At 39.7% G+C, this 23,875-nt stretch overlaps 1 protein-coding gene across 1 annotated transcript in view; it reads left to right on the forward strand.

Moving 5' to 3' along the window:
* The first annotated feature begins 1,983 nt into the window (after positions 1-1,983).
* LOC117398848 (nuclear factor of activated T-cells, cytoplasmic 4-like) overlaps positions 1,984-23,875 on the forward strand; it is a 25,876-nt gene continuing 3,984 nt past the window's right edge. The window contains exons 1-9 of the mRNA XM_034914461.2: positions 1,984-2,315; positions 7,207-8,167; positions 12,148-12,310; positions 18,190-18,389; positions 19,685-19,857; positions 20,115-20,255; positions 20,470-20,525; positions 21,974-22,100; positions 23,578-23,875. The exon at positions 23,578-23,875 is cut by the window's right edge and continues 512 nt beyond it. Of these exons, the coding sequence (XP_034770352.2) occupies positions 2,195-2,315; positions 7,207-8,167; positions 12,148-12,310; positions 18,190-18,389; positions 19,685-19,857; positions 20,115-20,255; positions 20,470-20,525; positions 21,974-22,100; positions 23,578-23,875 (2,240 nt within the window). The 5' untranslated portion in view covers positions 1,984-2,194. The remainder of the gene's footprint in view (positions 2,316-7,206; positions 8,168-12,147; positions 12,311-18,189; positions 18,390-19,684; positions 19,858-20,114; positions 20,256-20,469; positions 20,526-21,973; positions 22,101-23,577) is intronic.

Below are 23,875 nucleotides of genomic sequence, written 5' to 3' on the forward strand. Positions count from 1 at the left end.
TAGAAAATCTTTTTAACAGTCTCCTAAGATGTCGTGTACGGTGCACTCACATATTTTGTATGTATCTGAGTATCTCATAGGGATCTCAAAGCAACTCACGAACACGTATGACTGAGTCTGAAAGGAGCTGACGGACCCGACTTGACCACCAAGCCTCCTTAACATTTTGAGATTGGCAGCATTTTCCAGTTCAGCATGTTCGACTATTAATTCTAATTAGTATACTGATTATTGGTAGCCTAAAACTTGGTTCCAATCTTCATATAATATAATGATTTACATGCAAATAAACATTTTCCCATCCGACTAACTGTGCGATTTTTCATGGACCAAACCTCCCCAAATAATATCTACAGATCAATTTCTCCATCTTTTTAGGTGTAATTTTTTTTTCATTAAAGCTACAGAAATAAAGTGTCATACCTTGTTTCACCACTGGAAGGGATACTTTGCAAAGGAAATAACAATGGAAAACTCAGACAAACTTGATTTTAGACAGTAGAGATGTACATTTAAATGAGTTCAGTCACCATGCCTCTAACCTCCTGCGATGAACTGGAGGGAGCACCATCTCTTTATGTACACACACGCACGCACACACAGACACACACGCACGCAGACACAGACACACACGCACACACACACAGACACACACACACACAGACACACACGCACACAGACACACACACACACACACACACACAGTTGTGTTCAAACGTTTGGAAACAACAAATGATTTACAGCAAGACTAGGGGTGAGAATTTTACTGCCTGTGTTTCCGCAGTGGGTGTGTATATATATATATATATATATATATATATATATATATATATATATATATATATATATATATATATATATATATATACACACACAGTATATATCTGTTATAAAAATGGCTGTGTTAATCAAAGCACAACAGGGACTCATACTCATTTAAAAGTCTAGCTTGGCTGGTGACACTTCCAAGATAAAAAATGAATGAATTAAAAAAAAAAAATAGCCATGGTCCAGGAAGTTAAACACAACCTGAATTATTAAACACATAATCAAAATTATTAAACAAGTAATCCATAAGTTTCTTTATTTTATTTTTGTACAATACATTACCGTGCTGTCAACTTGCTGAGCACACTGCTACAGTTTTGTACTTATAAAAATGTGAATACAAAATACCAAAACCGGGACAGTTTAACAAATTTATTGTTTCTGACCAGATCGTAAAATGAAGGCTGAAAACTGGGACAATCCCAATTTTCCTGGCACGCCTGTAACCCTATTTATGCTGCCTAGAAATAGATCCACTGTTCCCTACATTTTCTAATACTGTACTATTAAATGTGAATTTGGTTGTTTGTCTGTTTTAAGTGAAATTGGTTGTCTGTTTTCAGTTTAAGTTTGCAAAAAAAAAAGTATTATTAACTTTGGTGTTTGCTTTAAGTTTTGCTTATGTAGAAAGTGGTACATGTATGAAAAGTGATTTAAATATCAATGCACCTCTTTTTGACAATAGCAAAACACCCATCAGATCGCAATAGATGTACCAAAATCTGACAGTGTCATTTTCTGACGTCACGTGGGTCACGTGTTGGCATATGTACCATATTCTGACCATGTACCAATTTGTGATACTGGCTTTTTGTTTTTAGATTCCAAGGAATTAAAAACTGAAGTGCACTTTGTAATATTTAGTGCATACTGCTGTTGGATTACAACTGATTTCCACACGTGAAAATATGCGCATTTGTTGAGCTGTAGCAAATCTGTGTTTGAATTCTTATTTTTCCAGGTACAGTAATTGGTGAATTCATGATTAATACTATCGACTCTTCTCTATTTTTGCTCAGACTACTTGAAGTGCAATAGACAGATTTGTGACGTACCCTTGAGGTAGCCAATCGTCTCTCTCGAGAAACATGCGCCTCGGCCAATGGACTATAAGGGAGAGCGTGCCAGCCCTTCGTTCTTTCAACAGCGGGAGTCCGGAGCAATCCAATCACAAGTCAAGAATGAGAAAGCATCAACCAATGAGCGCAGGGCAAAAAAAAAAAAAAACTTTGCAAAGTTGGAAAAGAAAAAAGGGCACAGACGTTTTTTGGAAATAAGTAACAGTACAAGGGGTAAAGGGCGAAAGAAAGAAAGAACGAAAGAAAGAAAGAAAGAATATAGAGAACACGGTTGTTTGTCTTCACCAATGGGAGCCGCGCCAGGATGGGAGGATGGTGAACTGGAGTTTAAACTGGTCTTTGAAGAAGATCCCCTGCCGGGACCAGAGCTGGAAAGAGGGAGACCCGCAGACGTGAACAATAACCGGGGTTAGTCCAATAAACTCTACCGGTAACCGAACCGTGTGTTTTTATTAAGATGCTTATATATTTTTCTTTCTGCACAGCTGAAGATTTTTTTTTAAATCTGAAACGTCGTGAATGCAATCATTTGTGTACACTGCAGTTACATCTCCTTTCTGTATATGGGTTCGGATTGTATTGCCCATTTGTAATATTTTAATGAGCAACACATGGTCCCCCGAAATGTTTTCCTTCTTCTAGGAAAGCAGCACAGCTGGGGATGGGGAGTTTGTTGCCGGATAACTTCACTCAGACTCCTCGCTTACTAAATATCTTGGTATCGCTGAATAAAAAATCGTCTTCTCTTTAGAAATGCAAATGACCTATTTTCACTACGACAAAGCAGAACGACTGGGGTTCCGTTAAGCAGTAACTCGAAAAGACAGCAACACAATAATTAAAAATATAATATTATTATATCACCTATTTTGGAAAATATACGAAATTAATTATAGACCAAATTGTTATATATATATATATATATATATATATATATATATATATATATATATATATATATATATATATATATGTGTGTGTGTGTGTGTGTGTGTGTGTGTGTGTGTGTGTGTGTGTATGTGTGTGTGTGTGCCATTCCACTGTCTTCTTGTGAAAATGAAAAACACAAGCTTTGTTTTAACTTTGAAATTACTTCAATGCTGCCCTAACCGCATAGAATCTGTTATAATAATTATATTATATAAAAAAAAAAACCCCGTGACGTTGAATCGCGAACTGCTTGGAATGGACCTCAGCATATTCACACAGTTATTACATTTTTTAGCTATACATTCCTTCATTTGTTCTGTATTAATGCAATTATGTAACTACAGAAGAAGAAAAAAACTAATTACTGTCAAGTCCAGCTATTTCTTTTTAAATGTGTTAAAATGGTCTCTGGCTAAACTGGGTAATACATCGATAACAAATACCGTTCATTGGGTTTGATCATTGTTAGTGTGCTTGCCCTTGTCTCGTTTGTATTAAAATCGGTACATCAAGCTAAGAAAGACATGATGTGAAGTAGACAAACGTTTTGGCCAGTGGCCAGTAGGGTTTGGTGAAGGAGAAGAGGCAGCTCAGCCCTCAAGGCTCGCTCCTTCTTAGAACAACATTTGCCCTGAGGAGGGGGTCAGATTTATAGGACAGAATCGTCATTTGAGTGTTTTAGGTCCTTCACCTGGTAACAGTGGATCCAGCACTTTAAGAAGTACTAAGAGGGAAGGTACTTGCATCAGTTATTGTTACACTTGGGTGGCCGCATCACTGGCCATGGCGACAATAATGTGTGAATTAGTATGCTAATCCTTGTTTAAGAGAATCGGTATTTTAGTGGCGTTCCGGTACCGTCAGATTTAGGATTACACCCATGCCTGGTAGAGACAGTCCAAATCTGCAGATAACGGAATTCCGCGGAAATCGCGAGATTTGCAGACTCCCGCAGAATTCGCATTCTTCGACAGATTTGTCATATTCTGCAGCTACATTGTCATCGTAAAAGCCATAAACAGACTGCTAATGTGACCTGAAATATATTACTTAGTTGTTCGGTTCTAGTTTTGTTAAACTGACAGATGTTTTGACTCCTTCAAAAAGTAGGAATTCATTAAAGGCTGGCTTTGAAAATGTGTCCGAATAAGAAGTCTCATTTGATGTGATGTTTTTGATTGACAGTTTTTAGATTTTACTGACGAAAATGATCGATATATTAAATTGGAAGTACTTGACCCATACATTGTTTGATATGATTATGTTTTTACTTGATTTACATTTTTATAAACCAATATTAATACAAACACTGCATTAATAAGATGCAGAAATACACTTGTAAGATTTACAACCAATAATTATTTCAAAGTTAAGCTGACATTTATATTTACAAAATTAATAATTCATGTAAAATATTCAAAATTAATAAAACAATATCAGTATTACAATTAACTAAAGAATCATACATGAAAAATGCTTTTACAAGATGAATAAGTCAATATGCTAAACTCCTGTTAGCATTAAGCTTGCTTTGCAGTCGTGTGTTAGTGTTTGCCTTCTAATTGTTTGTATAAAGTAATTTAAGGGTCTTGTATTCAGTAAACTTTATTGATGAACCAAGAAGTGAGTTGAGCAGTTGGTAAACAGTGTGTACAATATGTGAACTGAGATAATACATGTGATGTGATGTTTTGCAGATTTTCCAGCAGATTTTGACTTCTCTAGCTATGAGGAAAGGTTAAAATAATTTAACACACTAACTGATGAAGGCACCAGCAGTAGACTTATTCCCTTAGAATTATCATTGAGCTTTTTGAAGTCACTTAAACTTAAACATCAATAAGATAAATAACATACATTTTAAACCAATCAGCTATTACTACGAATAAATGTAAAATTGCAATGTTGAGACTAACATAGACTAGCACAGTGTCTTTATAGAAGAACCATGCCATCTAGTGATCTGCCACTTTGGATCAAGTTTTGTTTAGCTGGCAATACACTAGTTGTGCAGTAGATGGCGCTGGTGTCTACTTTTATAAAGACACTTATACACATGTCTATGGCAGACATCTAGAAATGAAGAGCAGTTCCTGAACTCATAGTTACCTTACACAGGCTTATCAAAAAATATTAAAATACAATATCTGAGTAATTGCAATAAGATGCCCTCAGAATGATGGCAAATATTAAAACACGATAAGAGGAAAAATAAAACTGCATAATATTATTTTTAACACTATTGCAAATCATAAAAAGTTATCAAATGACATAAATACAGCTTGCGTTCTGATGTTTTTCAAAGGAAATTTAATTTGGGTTTAATTTAATTGGTTAATAGACAGGCTACTGGGGGTTATTTGACTCTATGGAGATTTTTAATTCAAAATGAAAGAATATGTATTTGAATTTTGAACATGGAAAATCAATCTTCCTCCCAACACTAGAAAAAGGTAAGTTGACAGTAACACATGAGAAGACAATGGATTTTTAAAGCTACTTCAAGTTTACAGAACGCCCTACAGTGCTTACAAGAAATGCATTACATTACCTTTGTTCTGTCCCATGTTGTCTGTATTGCAGTTTTATGTGTTTAAACATATTGTTGACTGTTTTGATATTTTAATCACACATTATGGGTCATAAATGCACTGAGCAATACATTTCTCAAGATTCACTCGGGAGCGCCCGCTAGCAGAGAGAGAATTCCTCTTCCAAGGATCGCAGTGCATCCAGATCACACTCCCTCCTGCTGCAACAGTGCTGGTTTTCTGTTCCCACAGAGCGCCACTCGCTTCAGTCACCAGCATTGTTTCAGTAGGGAGCGTAATCTGGATACACGGTTTACGAGAAAAAAATCTCCTCTGGCAAACATTCCTGAGTAAAAGCTGAAAATAAAGTAGATTTACCTACATGTATGATGTATGAATAGAAATATCAAAAACAGTCAAGGCTATATTGAAAAAATAAATTTGGACAACATGGGATTCAGCATAAGAGGGTTCTGTAATGCTTGACTAAGGTTAAGGAGGTAAAAAAAAGATTTTAAAACAACAAGAGCACTACTAGAAAGTCTTGGAGTCTTTTGAGTTCTGTTGAGTGAGGGTGTACAGGTCCCAGGCTGGGCTTTGGTTTAGTTTAAGCTCTTGGAATGGAGCTGTTTGTTTTTCTTCAATGTGTTTTTAATTATAAAGCTCAGGCAGTGTGCGTGTGAGGAAAGGACTAACAATTTCCATCTGGAGAAAAAGAGAGAGATCTTTATTTTTTCCTTCCTTCCCTTCTTTTTTCATTTCTTTCTTCCTTTCTTTTTTCATTTCTTCCTTTCTTTTTTTCATTTCTTTGTTTCTTTCTTTCTTTCTTTCTTTTGTAGCAGTATGGGTAGACACTTCTAATTTGAGGAAGAACAGTCGAATAGGTCAACTTGTTGACTCTTAAAAAAATATGAATCATTCGTGGATTAGATAATGTCTGGGGCTCTAGTTGGCCTTTTGTGTAAGTACTATATGCCTGTCTGTCTGTCTATTCATCTACAAACGCCTGTCTGTCTGTCTATCAAGCCATTAATCAAAATAGTCTATCTGCAATAGCTAACTTTCTTTCTAGCTTTCTCTCTGTCTATTTATCCTTTAAAAGATGGTTATTAAAATGTTTTCTGTCTTTCTCACACTAAATAAAAAACATTGGTTCTTGCTGCAGAGTGTTTCCACAGTCATGGTCAATTTTACTCTGCAATATAATTCCCTTGGATTAATATCCTAGTGTTTTTGCGATCATTCTTTGTGTTCACTTATGAGAAATGCAGAGGAGCAAATACTTGGAATAAGAGGCTATTTTTAATGGGAGGCAATGTAGTGTCCCTGTTAAGATGTGTCTGTCTCTCATCAAACATTGTATGATGTGAGAACGAATGGCCCAGCTGGGATCACTCAACCCAGACATCTCTAAGAAAGACTGGGGAGAAGGAAGGGGAGAGGGAGGGAGAGAAGGGAAGGGGACAAAGGGATGGGAGAAGGCTGATATTGAAGATAGGGGAGGAAAGGAGATGAGGGGAAGAGTGTGGGGGAGAAAGGGAAGAATGAAGGGAGAGTGGAGATGGGGAGGAGGGTGGTGGAAAAGGACAGGAGTTTAAAAGTGAACTTTAAGTGCAATACAGAAACCAGGGCCAGACAACACAATTGGAAATGAAGTGGAGATAGATTAGGGACTTCTCAACACAGAGTGGTGAGGGTGTGGAATGGGTCCCATGTGTGATACTCAATCATTAGCATCCTTTAGGACCAGTTTTGAGATCAACCAACTACTAAAAGTGACTGAATTGCCCTCTCTCATAAATTGTGTTCTAAATTTCTGCCCTTCTCTCCAATCACAGATGCTGACCAGGAAAGAACCCCCCCCTCCCTCTCCACCAACCAGCCAATCCAGATCTCCCAAAACCGACCGGGAGGCGGGCCTTTGCTTCCCTCCACCAATAACCGTGCCGGAATGCATTCTCCTCCCCCCAAACCGACTGTCGACAAAGAATTCTTCGGGACATACGAAAGCCAGCCGGCTCGGTACATTCAACTGGACAGCTCTCGGATTTTAGAATGTCCCAGTATCCAGATCACCCCCATATCTCCTCAGGATAGCCAGGAAGAGACCTACTATTGTCCTTGGGAGAGAACTTCTAGGGATCATTTGTACCTTCACCTGGATCCTTTCAGCTACCGAGACGGAGGTTCTCTAAGCCCCAGTTCTGCCAGCAGCCTCTCTTCTAGAAGTTGGGTATCGGATGCGTCAAGTTGTGATTCTTTACTACTCGGTGATGAAGAAGAACTAAATGAAGCAACTTCTCAATTCAACCTGGGAACGAGGCCAACGTCCCCCAGACTGGGACCTCTCCTCTCATCGCCTGCCTCCCCCAGTTCCAGACCTGCTTCTCCAGGAGGCAAGAGAAGACATTCGGGATGCCTGGACTCGTATTCCCCTCTCCCCTCACCCTCCATTTCAAGAAGAGGCAGTTTTTCAGAAGACCCCTTATCTCCAGATTCCTCATCTGAAGTCCCGGAATTTGGTTTCCCAACAATTTCAGGATTAAGTGTCCCTCTAGAGCTGGATAACATCCCGCAGAAGGCCCGGAAAACTTCTTTAGAACAGGGAGCCAGGAAAGAAGATCCGGCTGGGAGTAGTGATAATGGTTATCAGGTTATTGATGCCGAGGAGGGATACATACAGGGGAAGGAGAGCTATCACCATGCTTTGGGCCTACAATCCGGGATGGATTATCTGTCAGTCCCTTCTCCTCTTACGTGGTCTAAAGCTAGGATGACTGGACACAGACCCATTTTTAGGTAAGTTATGTCCATGGATGGAAAATTGGGTTCATATTTTATTGTTTTCACAAGATAACATAAATAGGTTATCAGTTCAACAGCAACAACAGTAATTCCTATTTCTAGAGCGCCTTTCATGACAAGGATCCCAAAGAGCTTCACACACACCCACACACACACACACACACACACACACAATAAACCATTACATTGAAAACAGTAATACAGACTTTGACAAAACAGAAATTAAAAGAGATACAAAATGTGGTTGTATTTATATAAAAAAGCTAGTTTGTAGAAAATTGAACAATTGAAAGAGCCTAAAAACAAAATGGAATAAAATTGGATCGCGCCTATTTATTAATCGCGCGTCAGGCACACCAGGTCTAATTAATTTTCACACGCGCAGTTAATTTTAGACACGCTGTTTAAAAGTATTGTTTTTCACAGTCAAACGGGTTTAAATGGCCCTGCATATCAACAAAGCACTCACTAGGCATCTCCAGCCCCTCCCCACCCTTTCGTTTGCTATAGCGTTCACCTATGTAAGAAATAAATAATAAAAATAACAATAGTCGTACATACCGATCGATCATCTCCGGATCACTCGTTTTATCACCAAACTCCTCAATAATGCGATCCAAGTCATTATTTTATTATTATAACATCTCAAAAAAGCTCTGCAAATGTCCGTGTTTTCTGTGCGCTGATTCAGTCAGCCAACTTGTTTACTTCAGACCTCCCCCGTTATCTGATACCTGATACCATGTATGACTATTCATGAGATACGCCTTTTTTTTTTTTTTTTCGACTTGTCTCGGCTCCTGTCGCTCCCACTCGGCAATTGAATGGTTTTCTCAGCTTTTTCCGGAGAAAAAACGACTAGACGCCTGTTTATTGCGTTGCTATAATGATGTCGGACCCAGTCCGACAAAGGACCTGTGAGGAATAATTGCAATGTCGGACCCATTCCGACAATGGACCGCAAAGGGTTAATCACCAAAAATGTTTTCTGTCCTTTCAGCGTACTTGTCTGTAACCTTTCCCAAATAACATATTAGAAGTTAAATGTACCGGTATTTCCTGCACTGTCTAAAGCAGGAAGCAATAAGTAAGGAGTCAATTAACTAAGCAGTGTTCTCGCTTGTTTGATACATGGCAAGATCCTTTTATCACGTCTGCTTGGTGATATTAAAAATGTTTGTGAACGAGGTGAAACAAAAGATGTGTGTGAATGTGAGAGCGTGAGAGAGTCAGTCGGTGCAGGCAGTAGGTAAAGGTCAAAAACTAGTGGGTTCGGGTCGGGTTGCAGGTTCAGGTCGGGTTCCGTAGTAGCGGGTCTGGGTCGGAAGCGGGTCGCACAAATCGGACCCGCGCAGGACTCTACAGAGGGATGTTGTGGCGTTCCAAAGAGATCCAAGCTCTTCTTTGAAATTTGGGCAGATACCCATATATAAATGCTGTTTGACAATACCCATAAAAACACCAAAGTGTTCAAAGAGTTTTCCAGTAGACTGAAAGAACGGGGCTTTAATCACACTGCTGAACAATGCAGAGCAAAATTTAACAAACTACTCTGTTCCTACATTAAACCCAGGGACACAGTGCGAAGGAGTGGGGAGTCACCAGAAATTAAATCAAAATGTCTTTATTATGACCAGCTTGATATTATTACAAAATACCACAGAAGTGCAGCACACAAAACCAGGACTTTATCCATGGCTGTAGAACTTAACATCATTCACTTCAAGGAGATCATGTGATTTTCTTGTGTTCTCAGTACTATTTCAGGTGTGTAATGTGAAAGGGAAGTGTTCTCGGTACACTTGAAAAGATGGAAGTGTACTCAGTACACACCCAGTGTGAAAGAGAAATGATCTGAGGACATTTCCCCTGAAAAGCGGCGAGTACACTTGGTAAGTGTACCAAGTGTGAATAGGGGGTAAGATAGAAAAGCTATTTAAAAAAATATGTGGTAACACTTTATATTAAGTTGCTGCTTATTACTGTTTTATAAATGTGTTATAAATATATAATATATACTTAATAACAGTGTTATAGAGTGTTAATAAAGCATTATAGATGGTTTCTAAGCATGCAATAACCATAGATGGAATTACGTTTAAACATCCCAAAGTAGAATAGGTGGCAAATGTAATTGCGTCTATGGCTATTACATGGTTATATACCATTTATAACACTTTATTAACACTATATAACATGGTTATTAAGCATCTATTATATATTTATAAAACATTTATAAAGAATTAATAAGCAGCACTTTAATATAAAATGTTACCAAATAGGTTTCCAATCTTAATTTAAAAACAAACAACAAAAGAAGACAGAGCATCACATAATTCAAGAGCTTTACAAGAAAAGGCTGTGTATCTGCAAGGGTACAATAAATAACAGACATCATTCAGTGTATACCTGTGCAGAGGCAAGCTGTGGTCAAAATAACATGGTGTAATACAGTTACAATGACACATCTATAAATATTGGTAATAAACACAAATGCATTTGGTAGCTCATGTATAATATTTTAGTCAAAATTCACATCCATAAAACAAGGCTGTATTCCATGTCTCAGTGAATTCAACAATGATAGCTAATTATTTCTAACTTAATAATTTTTAGAGTAAAATGCTCTAACCTGCTAATATTGGTGTTCTTTTAGAAGTCAATATATTTTTCTAGCTATAAGAAATAATAGGTGTAATAATTTGGTCTGTGGTTTTAGTAACTGTGGCAGGGCAGAAGAGCCCTACATGTAAACAGTGTGGCAGGGCAAAGCCTGCTGATGAATGGATTATTTTGGAATGTATTGCTATGATTTGAAATGTATTGTTTGGTGTTTATTTATTGGCTGTCGAGCACGCAGATATGAAACTCTCGTGTAAAATGTGACCATCTCCAGATTGATTACTTTTATTACTAATCTAGAGACGGTCACACATATAAAAACCAGCAGCGTTTGCTGGTTGGGGGCAGGGGGTGTACAGAGAGGAGGTACGTCAGCGAGAGAGATGGGAGAAAGAAATTCAAAGAAAGAAATACAATTGCTACACGTGCTGGAAGGACCAGCATTCCTGGTCTGGGGACGTCACCACTAAGCCTTCTGCCACAGTAGCACTGAATTACGAAAAATCTCCAAAGATTGAAGGGATAAAAGGGATACGTATTTATAAAATATTAGACATACACCTAAACAGTTTTCTCCAGTAATATTCCTATTGAAATCATGTGACAAAATGGCCTGTCAACTTCTCAAGTACTACCTACCCTGTACAGATAGAGTGTGTGTGTGTGGGGGGGGGTCACATGATTTGAATGAAATGAGGAAGACTGTCCAGAGCCTGGCATTTAGCATTCTCCAGACAAGCTCAAAGCCAGGTAATTAACAAAAAATTATAATTACTCAATATTGGAGCAAAAAGGAATTATATTGTTGTGTCAAACTGAACAGGATTGTGGGGCTCTCTCTGTCTGTCTGTCTGTCTGTCTGCAGCTTTAATGAAACTAAACTGGAAGAATGTAGTAAACTAACACAGATACCAAGAAGGAATTATATTGTAGTGTCAAACTGCAGGATTGTCTGTTAAATAATCAATTTGAGGAGTTGTTACTGTGTGATATACAAACACTGGCTTTCAAGACCTCAAAAGTCTCTTCTTCAAGAGTAAGTGGAAATTTAAAGAACCAGGTGTTATTCTGGCTTACCGGCTGAAAGCATGTCAGTCAACAATGGAAGCTGATGATTGGTTAATGAGAGGAAAGAAGCCAGTGAAGGGGTGGGGACAATTTCACTCAAAGCACGGCTTGCGCAGACAGAGATAATCCAGTGTAGAACCAGATGTTGTAAAATAAAAATACTGCTCTAAGATCTTTGAAAGCTGTGTAGCAAATAGATATGCATAGCAGAGAGGATTTCTGGATCTCTTGAGTTAGCTACAGTTTTAATGAAGCTGTTCACAGAGTGTCATTGTCTCCTGCAGGTCAACAGCCCTCCCTCCTCTGGACTGGCCCCTCCCCTCGCAGTTTGACCCCTATGAGCTGAGGGTGGAGGTCCAGCCCCGGTCACACCACCGTGCCCACTACGAGACTGAGGGCAGCCGGGGGGCAGTCAAGGCATCGCCAGGGGGGAACCCCATCGTCAAGGTAATGAGACTACCGGCAGCTGCTACATAGAAAAGGATTCTGTAACAGTGGGATTCACACAGCATTTCATTGAGACCGAGGCCTGTTTTACAAGGGGATTCTGGAAAGCAATAAAAAAGAAATGCATATAAGACAATTACAATGTACAAACAACAGGGTTACAGTCCCACAATGCACTGCAGGGGTGACGCATTTCTAAATAAATTAGCAAAATCAAAATGGTTTTACAAATAATCACAGACAGAAGTGGTTTGGGTTCATTTGATCATGTTCTATATTCAATCACACTGCCCGAATGTTATTGATCAGAGCTCAATAATTGCGTAGCTGAGGGCAAACCAGGGAAACCTTTATTTGTGGTGTGTAATGAAGGTTCGTTCGCTAGCCAGGGATTTCAAGGATTGTTTTAAACCTTCGAAGGATCGTCAGATGGTTTGTCACGCACTATATGGTTTTTTAATTTTTTTCCTGTTAACAGAAACTGTTTGACAATGTGTGAATATTATAAATCTCACATTAAATGTCACTCGCATGCAAAATGTGATCTTTTGATTTGTATAATGCATATTACGTAAACAAAAGTTTTATTAAAATCCACTACCAACTCATTATACGTAGCAACTCTATATACTTCCCTGTATTGGAGCAGAGTATAGTATCCAAGGCACAGGTGTTGTATTGCTTCAGTAAAATATGTACTGAATACCTCGTGTTCAAGACAGTGTAAGAGAAGTGCAATGGTAGAATATGTTGGAAACATACAAAATATACGCTAACACTAATAATTTATTTAAAACACTGAGCACTGTCTTGTTTTTCCTAAGTCCGCTGCAGTTGGTGCTCCTGCAATGCAAGCTTACTGTATATATCACAAGCAGCATCAATTACGTGTAAATAAACATTGTGTATTTTTATTTAAATTATAAAAACATGATTACTGTTCTATATAATGTATTTTTAAACTACATGTGAATGTTCTGTTTATTCCATGTATATGGATTACCTGTAATTTTTAATCAAATATAAACAAGTAGTTATGGTGACGTCACCAGTAAATTATTCAAATTAGTACTATCAAAGGTTCGAACCTTCCTTCGGTAATGTGTTCTGAACCTTCGAAGGTCAAAATGTGCCCTTCGTTGCAGCCCTAGTTAAAACACGTTAAAGGAATTACTCAGAATCTTAGTCAACGGAGACATAAATAATAAAATGACAGGAATAATGGGAATCTGTTTTACACACGCTTCCAGTCAGGAAAAAAAAAATTAAAACAACTGTTTGTTGACAATAAATGGATTGTAGGTTAGTGGGTTTGTTCTGAGTTTCCAGTCTGTGTTTAAGACAAGCAGGCTGTTAATTAAGACAGAAAACTGGAGAGATCCCAAGTGTGCTTCGGAGTGTAGCGGTACTGCGGTTGAGACACACACACGCTAACACGCATGTGCAAACTTTTCTACTGTTTATACTCTGTCAGAACTGGGCTCACTTTCAGTTATGTATACTCTTTTAGTTAGTTAGGTCAGGCCATCGTTTGACTACAACCTTGACATGGCACAGACTCCACAAGGTGTTGGAAGGTGTCTCCAGGGATCCATTCACTCATTATTGAGATGGCACAGACTCCACAAGGTGTTGGAAGGTGTCTCCAGGGATCCATTCACTCATTATTGAGATGGCACAGACTCCACAAGGTACTGGAAGGTGTCTCCAGGGATCCATTCACTCATTAATATTTAGGCAGACAGAGGGTGGGGATGACGAATCGGGAGGTGGGGGGGGGGTCTGTAGCGGTGCTTAAACTGTTCATTCAGCCTCGCAGAGTAATCAGGGGACCCCAGGTATACCAGAGAACACCTTGTTAATCACACAACAGGTTTCACCACTTTCCGTTTAGGAGTCGTTTGTGACCAGCTGTGATTGAGAGGGGCGGAGCTATCCAAAGAGCAATGGGAAAGCGTCAGGTATGATTGACACCCGTTTCATTGGATTTTCCTCAGCTTGGAAATCTCTGGTCAGAAGCAAAGAATAAAGTGAAAATGATGTCATGGAGCAGAAAGCCCCTGCAACTTGGTGCACAATGAACAGCTTTCTTGGGGTTTCAATAAGAGGTTTTTTTTATCAGTCTGTGTGGGTGCTTTGACCCTGAGTTCAGGAGTTGCTCTACAGTTCTAGTTACATGCCATAGACTAGATTAGCCAAAGTGTCTTTATATTAGTAAGTGCCAGTGCCGGCTCTGGCAGTTCTGAGAGATGCTATGCCTTCTTCTTGGTGTCTGTGTTAGTTTACTACATTCTAACAGAGTTGAGTTTCATTAAAGCTGCAGAAATACAGACAGCGTCCCACAATCCTGTGCAGTTGGACAGTATAGTTCACTCTTGGGGTCTTGGTTTACTGTGTTCTTCATCATTTCCAGACAGAAAGCAGAGCGGATGGCTCTCCAGTTTGTTTACATGCCTTCCCTCGCAGTTGTTTGGGAGTTTGAAAGCTTTGTCAGGGTCGTGCTGGCCGGGAGATCTGGAAAGACACGTCTTGCTCCTGTGTGTTTCATTGTTTACAGGGAGTTTGGCTCAGAGCCGACAGCTGTTTAAAATGCTGAACCTCACTAGAGACTGGCTTTGCGTGTCTGTGTCTATTAGCTGTTTACAATTACTACCAGCTGTACAGTCTCTCTCTCGCTCTCTCTCTCTCTCTCGCTCTCTCTCTCTCACTTTCTCTCCCATTCTCTATGTATTTTTCTCTCTCTTCCCAATCTCCTTTCTCTATCTCTCCATCCCTCTACCTCTCTTTTCTTCTCTTTCTCCCTCTCTCATTGTCTCATTCTCTTTTCCTTCCTCTCCTCACTTTCTCATTGCCATTTCTTTTTCTTCCTTCTCTTTCTCTCCCTTTCCCACACCCCTCTGTCTCTCCCACTCTCCCTCCTTCTACCTCTTTCCTGCTCCCCCCTTTTTCATCTACTTTACTCTCCCCCTCCCCCTCTCTGTTCCCAATTACACCACATTGCTAAGCAGATGCAGAATTTGATCTTTTGAAAGCAATTCTCCAAAATCAGTTTAGGTTTAAACATACTCTCCATACATTGTACTTGTTGCACAGTACAAACCGAATACTGTACCCCATATACAGGATGATTCATAATTCACGCAACATTGTTAATTTGCATTGTTTTCAATTCTGCGCACCATTATTGAACAGCCCTCTGGTGGTCAAACAGACATTCTTCTTTTGCATCTCATCCTCTGCACCCTCCACTTTCCAGGATGCCAAGAAAATGTTGCACGAATTATGAATCACTCTGTTTATAGAAAAAAAAAGTATACTGTGTGATTAAGATTTTCAGTTACAGTGGTTTGGATTCATATGCAAAATCAAATCAAAACTACAGAAGCAATGCGGTGTTGGAATACATTTGCACACAACTGTATGTTTAAAACTATAATGCTGTGATACAGATAACACGGGAAACAGCAAAGGTAATGCGTTTCTTGTGAACTTTGTATTTCTTTAAAAACTTCACATCTGAGACCTGTGCAGCTCAAACTGAGTTGGGTTTATGGAAGTGTTTTGTTACTATTCCTGTTAAGGGGAGCAGTGATAATGTTCATACAGCTAATTTAAAGATGAATTTTAAAGATGGATTGGTTAGTGCTCAATTAAAGTGGGCCCAGGGATAATGTTAATAAAGCTAATAAGGGGTAATAGAATGGATTATAAAGATGGTCAGCACTTCTTTTAAAGGGTTCCAGTGATAATGTTCTCTTAAGAGATAAGGAATGGATTTCAAAGCCTCAGGTAGCGTTGCTTCAACTGATAACCATTTGAGGATGAGCAGTAGCAAATGAGAAGCATTTCCTGCAAGCCTTATCAGTGTCAAAACTCACAGCCTGGGGAACATAATTAAACTACACAAGCAACAGGGTGTTGTAATAAATAGACATGCACCATTTACAAGTAGCTTCAACTCTAACTTTACATTACAATCCTGTTACTATTGTATGGTGTTTGCAATCATTACGAATCGTTCTGGGTTCTGTTGCTCCTGTATCGAGCTCTTGTCATTTTAGATTTACCTTTACCCGGCTCGGATCTGCTTTGCGTTTCTCTGGAGAATCCTAAGTGCCAGGCACTGGACAGCTTTCCGCATTCTATTCAGATCTAGACATCCTTTCATCCTTTCACTCTGCCAGCAACCCCCCCCCCCCCCCAAGATTAAATCATGATTTAAATGGAGGATTGCAGTTCAGTGCCCTGCACTTAGGATTCTCCAGACAAGCTCAAAGCAGCCAGGTAAAAGCAGATTTAAAATGAATATTGGGAGCAACCCAGTCAGAATGATAGCAGACACTGCAGAATAACAACTGTGAAAAAGTGATTATTCCTTAAGAGAATGAGAGGAGGAGGAGAGGAGAGTTGGGGGAGGAGGAAGGAGAGAGAGAAGGGGGGGCAGGGAGAGATCTTCTTTTTCCCACACTCTTCCCCCCTCCCTGCCCCCTCATACACTGAGCTTTCTAGAGTAATGTCAGGATGTGGGTCAGTGTGTCTGTGTGAGCTGAATAGCAACTTGAAGATCCCAAGATATTTAGAGAGCGACAGCAAGGATGCAGAGCGGCTGGGGAAGGGTTAGGGTTAGGGTTAGGGTTAGGGTTAGGGTTTGGGGTTGAGGAAGTGCGTAAAACATCTTTAATGGAACTACCATTGGGAGTATAATTGCTGGGCTTCTGCTGTCTTATTTCCATGCATATCGAATCCTATGCAAGTCCAATTTAATTCATTTGAAGTGTTCCAGAACCCGCTGTTGTGTTTACAAGAAAACATCACTATATTACTGTCCATATCGCTGCTATTATTTTTTAACATAATCCTTATTGTTGCAGTGGGGAGTGTGATCTGGATGCACTGCGATCCTTAGAAGAGACATTTTTCTGTTTCTTTTGCCCTATTTTTTAATCTAACGAAGCTAGCAAAAAAATCTTAACATCAAATGTAACTTCTTAGCATTTAAAAAAAATACATTTCAAAACAGCACATTCCCTACACAGACATGATCCCTGTTCACAAGCAGGACATTCATGTTATAAGTGTAAATTCATTTGTATTATAAGAAGTAATTAATAGTAACCGACTGCTAAATTTGGTCAGGACCATGTAGAAAATTTGTAGTATCGGGAAATGTGTTTAATCTGAGTTCATTTTAATGAGAATTGACTGTAGATGTATTTTCTAGGATATTGTAAAAATCCCACAGATGCTTAATATTTCCTGCAGCTTTTTGGGGGTTCTCATTTGAGAAATAGGCTCATGCACTGATCCCATCTGAAAACCACAACTGCCTTGATTTTGCACCGATCCCATTAAAATCGAGGTTTTATAGAGATATCTTTAACCTTTCAGGTAGTGTGTGATTGTTCTTTAGAGGACCCTCTATACAGCTATGGCCAAAAGTTTTGCATCCCCTATAATTAAAATCTCTCTCTCTCTCTCTCTCTCTCTCTCTCTCTCTCTCTCTCTCTCTCTCTCTCTCTCTCCTCCTCTCTCTCTCTCTCTCTCTCTCTCTCTCTCTCTCTCTCTCTCTCTCTCTCTCCCTCCCTCTCTCTCTCTCTCTCTCTATCTCTCTCCCTCTCTCTCTCTCTCTCCCTCTCAGTAGTATTTCATGTTAGATTTTGAAATGTCACATTTTTCAATTAGTTCGGTTCAGTTTTTCGTTAAGTATATAGAAAGCTAAAAAGCGGTGTGTAATTCAGTATGTTAACGTTATTCAGCAGGTTTCATTCGACTTCATGAAGCAAAATGAATTAATACTATAGGGTGATGCATACAGCCATAGCTGTCTGTGCACCGTTTGATTCTGAGAGTGCTCTCACGATTGCGAATGTTCTTTGCAGTTATTGGGATTCAGTGAGAAGCCACTGTCCCTCCAGATGTTCATCGGCAGCGCTGATGAGCGAGCCTTGCGCCCTCACGCCTTCTACCAGGTCCATCGCATCACTGGTAAAATGGTGAGCACAGCCAGTCAGGAGCTCGTACTGGGAGGGACCAAGATCCTGGAGATCCCACTGCACCCCGAGAACGGCATGAGCGCCAAGTGAGTCTGTCTGTGGAGCTGTCTCTATCAGTATGGTTTGGGTTCCAGGACTCGAATTTGTGCACACCCCATGTCAAACCTAATATTAATTAACATTTCCGAAAGAGAGGAGGCCATTCTTCCATCAGAGCTCGCCCGGTTGCTAATAGCTGATTGATCTCAGTTTGGTGTAACAGTGAAAGAATGGTAAAGTCCAGAGAGGTATGGTAAAGCATATACAAAAAAACATGGTAAACTAACCCTTATAAAAGTTTCCCCTACTAAAAGCACAATAAAGTGTGATAAATCACAGTTAAAACATAGGCAAGCATTGTAAAGCCCAGTGAGGTATGGTAAAGCATATTAAAAAACAAACCATGGTAAACTATGCTAAATGCATAGTATAACTAGGGCTTCTGATTTTCGGTTTTAACCGATAAAACCCGATAAAACACCCCTGATACATATTCACGTTGACTTTACCCTTTTCCCGTTAAAAAATAAAACCTACTACAAAAATAATAATAAATACATTTCCCAGGGCTGCTGGGCAATGTCCCGCCTTCCTGACTTTCATCTATCAGTGATTCGTTCTCAATACTTTAAACCCGCCCCAACTACTGAATGACAGCACATTCCAACATTTCTATTGGAGACTCCGCTTGCGAGATTTAAAACAAGATTACAATCAGGACGGAGGCTTGTTAGTGGGATTTCTAGCTGTGTTGCAGTTAAGATACGGAGGATTTAAAACAGGATTGTGGCGAAATGTACAAAAATTCCTACACACAAAAACCCCAGAAGAATGTGCCGTGACCGCAGGGATTTCGTTGTGGAAGACGGCAAAGAAAGAAGGTATAACTTAAGTGTGCAAGTACTGTCGAGTTACTATACATATTTTGACAGAAAAAAAAATGCTCAAGCATTTTGGAAAGTAACTGAAAACACTAATTTCATACAGTATATCAAAAATGAAAGCCCCGAAAAAAAAAACAATTTACATAAAACTCAAAAATAGCTAAAAAATAAGCACCGAAAAATACAATTAATACAACCCAAAAAAACAGAAGCCCTAAGTATAACCATAGAAAAACCTTGGGGCAAAACAAAAAATACAGTGTTAAACATTTATAAGGGTGTAAACTTCTTAGAAATCCTACTTTCATTTAAAAAAATTAAAAGTTAAGTTAAATTAAAATGCAAAGTTAATGCCGTTATCCATGATTTTTTTAAATTAATTTGGGGTCTACCGTGCACAACACAATGTAGTTTCAGAATTTATTATGAATCTTTTGTCCTTTTTGTCCGGTCGCCAGTATCGACTGTGCCGGAATTCTGAAGCTGCGGAATTCTGACATTGAGCTTCGGAAGGGCGAGACAGACATCGGGCGGAAAAACACCAGAGTGAGGCTGGCCTTCAGAGTGCACATCCCCCAGGGAGCGGGCAAAGTGGTGTCCATACAGACTGCATCGGTGCCTATAGAGTGCTGTGAGTATGGGCCTCCACAACTGTTCTGGATCCAGAAATACTAAAAGAAAATTCAATGAGAAGCTATTAAAAGTATTTCTCAGTGTCTTCAATTCAATGACAAGCGTTTCCACTAGAGGTCTTTCTCAGTGTCTTCAATTCAATGACAAACGTTTCCACTAGAAGTCTTTCTCAGAGTCTTCAATTTGTGTTACATTGGTCTATTGTTGATGTTTGCTCAATGGTTTGACTATTGATTATTGATCGATTGGTTCCAGCTCAACGCTCGGCCCAGGAGTTGCCCGCTGTGGAGAGTTGTAACATCACTTCCTGTTCCTTGGAGGGGGGGGAGGAGCTTGTGCTGACCGGCTCCAACTTCCTGCCAGAGTCAAAGGTCATCTTCATTGAGAAGGGACCAGGTAAAGAGCTGTCTGTCTGTTAAGACATTTTGCTTATGGGAGTCTTTTCAGAAGCCATTCTGGTGGTTGATAAAGTATTAAATAGCTTCGAAAAAAGACCATTAAGATTGTAACCCTGCTTTACCAGAATGAGTGTACCTGTCATAGCATAACATGTGAGATTCTTTTGATAGCTCCATGTGCTCACTATTTTTTCTGTTTGTTTGATTGACAGATGGTAAACTCCAATGGGAGAGTGAGGCACAGGTGGACCGGGACAAAAGCAGTGAGGTAATCATGACATCATCACCACACTGTTGACAGGGGTGGACAGTGATTCGAAGAATAGTTTTCTTTTATTCCTGGTGTAAATAAAGCCTTTTTATGAGCAATAGTTTGAATAAAAACGTCTTAAATTCAGTAGCAGACGTTTCCACTGGAAGTCTTTCTCAGTGTCTTCAATTCAATAACAAACGTTTCGATTAGAAGCTTTTCTCAATGTCTTAGTACGTTATATAACACAAATGATAGTAACACACAACAGAGGGCAGGAGACACTTCTTCACACAGAGAGTGGTGAGGGGATGGAATGGGTTACAAAGGGTTATCTAGCCATGTTGTTGATGCTGAATCACTGGGATCCTTTAAGATCTAACAGCATTTTGAGATCAACCAGTTACTAGGAACCAGTCAATCAATGCTGGCCTGAACGGCCTCCTCTTGCTCAAATTAATATCTGCGTGACTGTGATGGTTGTAACAATGTCCCCTTCAATCAAATGATCATAATTGAAGGTGTATTTTAAAGCATAAGAACATAAGAAAATTTACAAAAGAGAGGAGGCCATTTGGCCCTTTCTAAGAAGTTTTTGCTAAAAGTATTTGTTAGGGTTACTATGTCAACTCCTTTTAAGATTTTAAATACTTCAGTCATGTCATCCCTAATTCTTCTTTGTTCCAGTCTAAATAGATTTAGTTCTTCCAGCCTTTCTTCATAGCTCAGTCCTGCTAGCTCTTCGCTGGACTCTCTCCAGGACCACAATGTCCCTTTTGGTACTGTGGTGACCAGAATTGGACACAGTGCCCGAAGTGCGGTCTCACCCGTGCATTGTATAACCTCTTCTAAACAAGCGATTTGTACTCGACACTGTTGGCTATATATGCCCAAGCATTCTGTTTGCCTGTTGATTGCTTCCCTGCACTGCCTGGCTGCTGACAGCAATGTGTTTATTACAATACAATACAATACAGATGTATTTTTTATATAGCGCCCTTCACGGCATGGCACCCCAGAGCGCTGTACAAAGTTAAAAAGTAAAACAACAACGTTTCCAATTTAGACTTAAAAGAATCCAGTGTTTCAATCTGCCTAACGTCAACCGGAATAGAGTTCTACCAACGAGGAGCGTAATCTCAAGGAATGAATACACAGAGTTAGTAGTTCTTGGAGATAGGATGGCCCTCATCCATGAAGGACCTTGTAAGTTATTATAGCAACTTTAAAATCAATTCGGTGACTCGCTGGTAACCAATATAACCAAGCACTGGGGTGATATGTTGAGAAAGATGAGTGTGGGAAAGCAGTCTGGCAAGCTGAAGCCAATGTCTTTCTCTTGGTGTGACTGTCCTAGTTCCATCCTTTAGTATTTGGACCTCACATGTTAGTATGCGTGTAACACTATGCATTTGATGACGCTGGATTTCACAGTAAGGTTCCCTACCTGTTGTCTCTCCCTGCAGAGTGAGCTGTGTGTGGAGGTCCCTGGGTACTGCAATGAGACTGCAAGCCAGCCAGTCCAGGTTTACTTCTATGTTTCCAATGGGAAAAGAAAGCGCAGTTCAATACAGTGCTTCAAATACCTGCCAGGTAACCACATTCCCAACTCAAGTCTTAGCAGCTTCTAATGAAATTGTAATTCTTCTTTTACATTTTACTGTTTGCAATCATTCCGAGTGGTTCTGGATTCTATTTTAGTGTGTTTGCAATCATTCCGAGTGGTTCTGGATTCTATTTTAGTGTGTTTGCAATCATTCCGAGTAGTTCTGGGTTCTATTTTAGTGTGTTTGCAATCATTCCGAGTGGTTCTGGATTCTATTTTAGTGTGTTTGCAATCATTCCGCGTGGTTCTGGGTTCTATTTTAGTGTGTTTGCAATCATTCTGTGGGGTTCTGGGTTCTGTGGCTCCACTACAGAGTAACTATCATTTGCCTCTAACCCTGCCTTTGGATGCATTTTACCTGGATGAGCTGTTTTGAGCTTGTTTGGAGAATCCTAAGTGTCAGGCACCAGACAGCCATCTTCATTCCATTCAAATCACGTGACAACATGACCCCCGATTTAGAGTAGAGGAGGCTGGCAGCATTGAAGGTGAATGGAAGGAGGAAGGCTTTTCAATCCTGGAACTTAGGATTCTCCAGCTCAAAGTCAGGTAGATTTGGAGAAATAAAAAAAATAAAAAATTAAATATTGGAGAAACAGAACCCAGAACCACTGAGGATGAAACAGTAGGGGGAACCTATGAAACTGAATCTGACAGAATTGTTCAATTTTGCACAGTCGTCTCAAACGTGCAATTTGTTTTAAACTTTCAGTGTCTTCTGGGTCACTGGCTGAAAGCATGTCAGTCAGGAGGGGAAGCAGCTGATTGGTTAATGAAAGGAAAGAGCGAAGGGGTGGGGACAATTTCACCCTCCAGGTGACCCAGGAACACAAGAGATTTATTTAACCTAGAGTAGAACCAGATGTTTCAAAATAAAAATACTCGTTTTCTAAAACATGCATTCCTTTCAAAACTGCACATTTGAGACCCAAATAATGAATGGGTGAAAATTCATGGAACTGTTTTGGTAGCTTACTTTAAGGATTTGATGCTGAAGATGGAAAGTTTCAAGTAAATCTCCATCATCGACACTGTGTTCTGTGTGTGTTGTTTAGTAGCAGTGGTGGCATCATAACTGGATATGAATGGAGGAGAAATGTTATTAAATGATTGTGTTTACTACAATCTCTTCAAAAGGATATTCGAAAGAGTGACAACCAAGGCTTTAAAAACTATTTCTTTACAAGCCCCTTTCCCATCAGCCACTACCATTGACTGTAAAGCGATCTCACATCACACTTGTGTCATTCCCATCAGCAGCAGAGATTAAATTAAACTGCGACTCTGTCTGTCTGACTGTCAGCCCCAGTTAGGATTGCATTTCTATTGTATAACAACGTAATACAATAGAAATTTAATTCCCTTTAATTCAAGATGGAAACTCAAGCATATGGGAATAGGACCCCGCTCGTAATAAAAGTAGGTGGCAGAGTTCAATATGTCAAATTCTCTTTTATTTCCTAGTGATGTTCAAAGAACCGCCACCAGTTCCAATGAGCCCTCTAGTGGCAGATCCCAGTAGAGCGGCACAACCTTGCCAGTCGCTTGGCCCAGAAGGGGGGCAATACCCAGTGGACTACCATCCTTACTACCAAAGAGGAGAGAAGCCCTCAAACCACATCGACTATCCCCATGGCTACCCTTCTCCCAGGCACTTCCCGTTGCGGGGAGAATTTGAAAACGCGGCGGTTGATTTTCTGGATCATTTGGGCTACGAGGCTGAACTGGGAGTTAACGGGCTTCTGCTGCCTCACTTGCAGAA

This window comes from Acipenser ruthenus, chromosome 44, assembly GCF_902713425.1.
Source record: "Acipenser ruthenus chromosome 44, fAciRut3.2 maternal haplotype, whole genome shotgun sequence".
In the NCBI taxonomy this organism is placed as follows: Eukaryota; Metazoa; Chordata; class Actinopteri; order Acipenseriformes; family Acipenseridae; genus Acipenser; species Acipenser ruthenus.